The sequence below is a fragment of the Lithobates pipiens genome, unplaced genomic scaffold (genome assembly GCF_037356315.1).
Source record: "Lithobates pipiens isolate NorthernLeopardFrog02 unplaced genomic scaffold, aLitPip1_a1.2 Scaffold_22, whole genome shotgun sequence".
NCBI classification, from domain to species: domain Eukaryota; kingdom Metazoa; phylum Chordata; class Amphibia; order Anura; family Ranidae; genus Lithobates; species Lithobates pipiens.
Genome location: NW_027507784.1, coordinates 148,809,807 through 148,814,209, shown reverse-complemented (window position 1 = coordinate 148,814,209; position 4,403 = coordinate 148,809,807). Strand labels below are relative to the sequence as shown.

The 4,403-nt window shown below is 39.0% G+C and overlaps 1 protein-coding gene across 1 annotated transcript; it reads left to right on the top strand.

The window, feature by feature from the left end:
• The first annotated feature begins 2,328 nt into the window (after positions 1-2,328).
• LOC143925450 (olfactory receptor 5V1-like) lies at positions 2,329-3,851 on the top strand. Its single transcript, XM_077449986.1, has one exon. It carries the CDS (start codon positions 2,514-2,516, stop codon positions 3,471-3,473), a length of 960 nt encoding a protein of 319 aa, XP_077306112.1. The 5' UTR covers positions 2,329-2,513; the 3' UTR covers positions 3,474-3,851.
• Positions 3,852-4,403: the final 552 nt, after the last annotated feature.

The window sequence follows — 4,403 nt, the reverse complement described above, 5'->3', positions numbered from 1 at the left end:
ATTGATGTCCTTTTTTTCCCACAAATAGAGCTTTCTTTTGGTGGTATTTGATCACCCCTGCGGTTTTTATTTTTTGCGCTATAAACAAAAATAAAGCGACAATTTTGAAAAAAACGCATTATTTTTTACTTTTTGTTATAATAAGTATCCCCCAAAAATATATAAAAAAACATTTTTTTTCCCTCAGTTTAGGCCGATACATATTCTTCTACATATTTTTGGTAAAAAAAATCGCAATAATTAATAATTTTTTATAATTTTTTTTTACTAGTAATGGCGGCGATCAGCGATTTTTATTGTGACTGCGACATTGCGGCGGACACATCGGACATTTTTGACACATTTTTGGGACCATTGTCATTTATACAGTAATCACTGCTATATAAATGCAGTGATTCCTGTGTAAATGACACTGGCAGTGAAGGGGTTAACCAGTGGGTGGCAGTGTAGAGGTTAAGTGTTCCTAGGGGTGTGTTACTAACTGTGGGGGGTTGGGCTTTCATTTAGTGAACACTGATCTCTGCTCCAATCACATGGAGCAGAGATCAGTGTCACTAGTTGCTAGGCAGAATGGGGAAATGCTTTTTACACGGCATTTCCTCCATTCAGCCGTCCCGTGAGACGATTGCGGGTATGCCCGTGGCGATCGAGTCCGCGGGACCCACGACCGGACTCACAGGGGTCCCGACCAGCGCACTCGCGATGGCAGGGCGGCATTGAAGATTGGACATACCTGTACGCCAATATGCCTGCCCGTGCCATTCTGCCGACGTACATCGACGTGCGCTGATCGGGAACCAGTTAAATAGTTTGTCTCATCCCTGTAACTGAAAGAAAGCGTGTTCTGTTAAAGAACAATAGACTTCTTGGCTGAATCACCAGATGAAAATAGAAGAAAAGAAAGCCTAAAAAAGGAAACTAATGCAGCTATAACATTTAAGAATTGGTAAGCTGCGATATAATAAATGTTTGGTTTTGGATTTAATACCACTTTAGGAATACCAATGTCAAATAAGTAATTTGTGGAATGAAAGGAAAGGGGAAAAGGTTTCTAGGAACCCCCTTTTCCTTGTAGAATTACAACAGGAGGCAGTTTTAGGGCTCCCCCTTGCGAACCTAAGGTGTGCAGGGATCCTTGTTTAGCTTTAGTGACCTAAAGTGAGGTCACATGGCTTATAGGGGTAAGCCGTGTGAATCTTGCCACAGTTTATTCAGGCTAGCTAAGAGCCTGCTTGTAATTGGTTAATTTAAAATTGAAGTCACGTGGCTTACTAGAGTAGGCCATGTGAATTCAACCAGTTTATACCAGAACCCCACCCCACGCAGAGCCTGCCAATATAAAGGGGGTTACATCTCTGGGGGGCTAATTTATCTCAGAAGGCACAGACTTGGTGCTCCCCGCCCTCTCAACCCCACAAAAAAAGTTCATTTGTCGCGGCCAAAATATTTTGTGGTACGATCACGTTGAAATCAAGGGGGACAGCTGATGTACTGTGCCAGTTGGCCTGAGTTTTAATGACTGGGTCTATAAGTATTTTAAAGTTGAATTTGAGTAATTTTGGGAAGTTTAAATATTGAATTATTTAAGATACAGCTTGAGCCATGGTGGCTAAGCTGTTTTTAGTGTTGTCTTTTATTGAAAATAAAGTTTTATTATTAAATATATTTTATTTTAACCCAACAATAAATGGCCATGGCCAGTTATTATCCAAGCTTTGTGTCTGGTGTATTCAGGGCTTTTTTTCAGTGGGAATGCGGGGGAAAAGCAGTTCTGGCACCTCCAGCACTGAATGTATTTAATTGCAAAGGGTTCTGGAATGTGGAGGGTTTATTGATGCTGGCTGCTAGGGAATCTATTGTTGCTGGAGGGGATCTATCTTATGTTGCTGTGGGACAATCCTTCCTGGAAAGTATCTACTGTTAAGGGAGGGGTCTTTTGTTGCTGACTGCTGGAGGGTCTATTGATGCTGGCTGTTGGGAGTCTATTGCTGCTGGGGGGATCTGTTGCTGCTGTGGGTGTTCATTGTTGCTACAGGGGATCTATTTAACTGCCTTTCTTGTTATCAACAAATGATATACAAATTACTTAGCACCACAAAATTATATTTGGTTCTGTATTTTCTAAAAGGGGCATTACTGGGGGGTGAGTAGGGGGTGGAACCATTGAGCGGTGTTCTGAGGTGGGTAGGGGGTAGAGGCAAGAGGTGGCTCAGAAGTGGGTAGTTCCTGTACCTATTCGCTGAGAAAAAAAGCCCCGGGTGTATTCATGATTGGTAAACTGCCTTCCTGTCTGTTATCCCATTAAACCAGTCAGTGTTCTCTTGTCAGTTTCTTTTAGGAAACAGTCCTAGCTGCAAGTGAAGAAAGTTTTTTTCAGCGTGACAGACATGGCAGTGATAGATGTACAAACCATAAAACATATTTTTGAACAACCATTATAAAAAAATTTTTACATACCCAAAAAAGTATTTATCGGATCTTAAATTATATATCTCTTTATTATATTTTAAAGGATGCTTTCAAGAAATGACACATTGGTTGGGAAATTTATTCTTCTTGGATTTTCTAGTGAGCCGCAGCTTCACATTTTACTTTTTCTTATCTTTTTGTTTGTGTATATGATCCTTTTGTTTGGAAATTTTTTTACCATTGTTCTGATTGTAAGAGACACCAATCTGCATACACCTATGTATTTCTTTCTTTCAAACCTCTCTTTTCTGGATCTCTGTTATTCAACTACAACAGTACCAAGGATACTGAGAGATTTGGTGTCAGTAAAGAAAATAATCACTTATGCAGAATGTGCAATGCAACTATACATACATGTCTGCTTAGGGCTAACTGAGTGTATTCTACTAGCCATAATGGCGTATGATCGTTTTGTAGCTATATGTTATCCATTACACTACACTACCATTATGAGTAAGAAGGTCTGTGTCAGAACAGTTTCTACTTTATGGTCATTTGGATTCCTTATTCCTATTACACATGTGATCCTTACATTCAAAGTAGATCTTTGTGGGAATAATAAAATAAATAATTTTCTGTGTAATATACCAGAAATCTTATCTCTGGCATGTGAAAACACTATTTTCCTTGAACTTTTTGTTTTTGCATCTGGCGTGATTATTCTAATTACTCCTGTCATATTTATTGCAGTTTCCTATATTCAAATAATTTTAAGTATCCTAAAAATTGCATCATCCAATGGACGAAAGAAAGCCTTTTCTACGTGTGGATCTCATATTATAGTTGTGACAATATTTTATGGTTCAGCTATAACTGACTATATGATTCCAAAGTCAAGCATGAAACCTGGAACAGACAAACTGATTACCATATTTTATTGCATTTTAACTCCAATGTTAAATCCAGCAATTTACACTCTTAGAAATAACAATGTTAAATTAGCATTTCTGAAATTTAGAAGTAGGTATTTTTCTGCTAACAATAGAAAATGTTGTCATAATTAGGCAACAAGAGTTTTATCTATGGGTATCCTAAGAAGACTCAAATGGTCCATAGATCTTTGGAGGAAAGGTGCATTAGAAGCTTGTGCTGAAAGAACAGACAAGTGCAAAAATAATATGTAATATGAAATCTTACATGTCAGTGTAAGTCTTAAGAACATTTTGCAAGCGGAATCAGGCTGGCTTGTCTTACATGGGAAGTTTTACCAAATATTATGAAAATCCAATTAGACTTTTAAATAATTTGTAATAATCATCACGGAGAAAAAAATAGTGGGATATGTTGTACAATCATTATTAAGCAAGGGTGAATGGTGATTTTATTTTTCATTTATACTTTATACAAGATATCTTTAGCATTGTAATGTTGCTCTACTTCAAATAAAGATCTAAAATTGATATAATTCCTAAAAACCAAAAGTTTGCAAGGAATAGTTTTCTGGCAAAAAATGTCATCCAATTATTCACTTTCTATCAGTCACCAGCAATTTGTCTCAAGCAGTCCATTGGGCCCATTTCACATGGACTGTCTGATTAGGTTCACCTGTCAGGCAGACCTGATCAGATCTTGCACTCTCCCCTATGGAGCGGCGGATGTCAATGGACACATGTCTGCTGACATCCGCCGCTATTCACTCCAATTCTGCCTGCAAAATCCAGATGAATGGTGGTCCTATTTACCATCCTTCTTGATGGATTGGATGTAAATGGATTGGCGGCCCATTTTCACCCAATTTCCCCGTAGAGGAGAGCGGGACTGTGTTCATCTCCGCTCTACACAGTGAGGGAAGAGGGACCTGTCATCTGCTTTAGTGGGGATCAGTGGAGCAATCCCAAGCTGAGCAAGTGGATTCCACAAAAGGGAGGCGCCCAACTGAAAGGGGCCTTTGTGGCCAAAAGTGATAAGCCATCACACCTGTGTTGGGTTCAGCA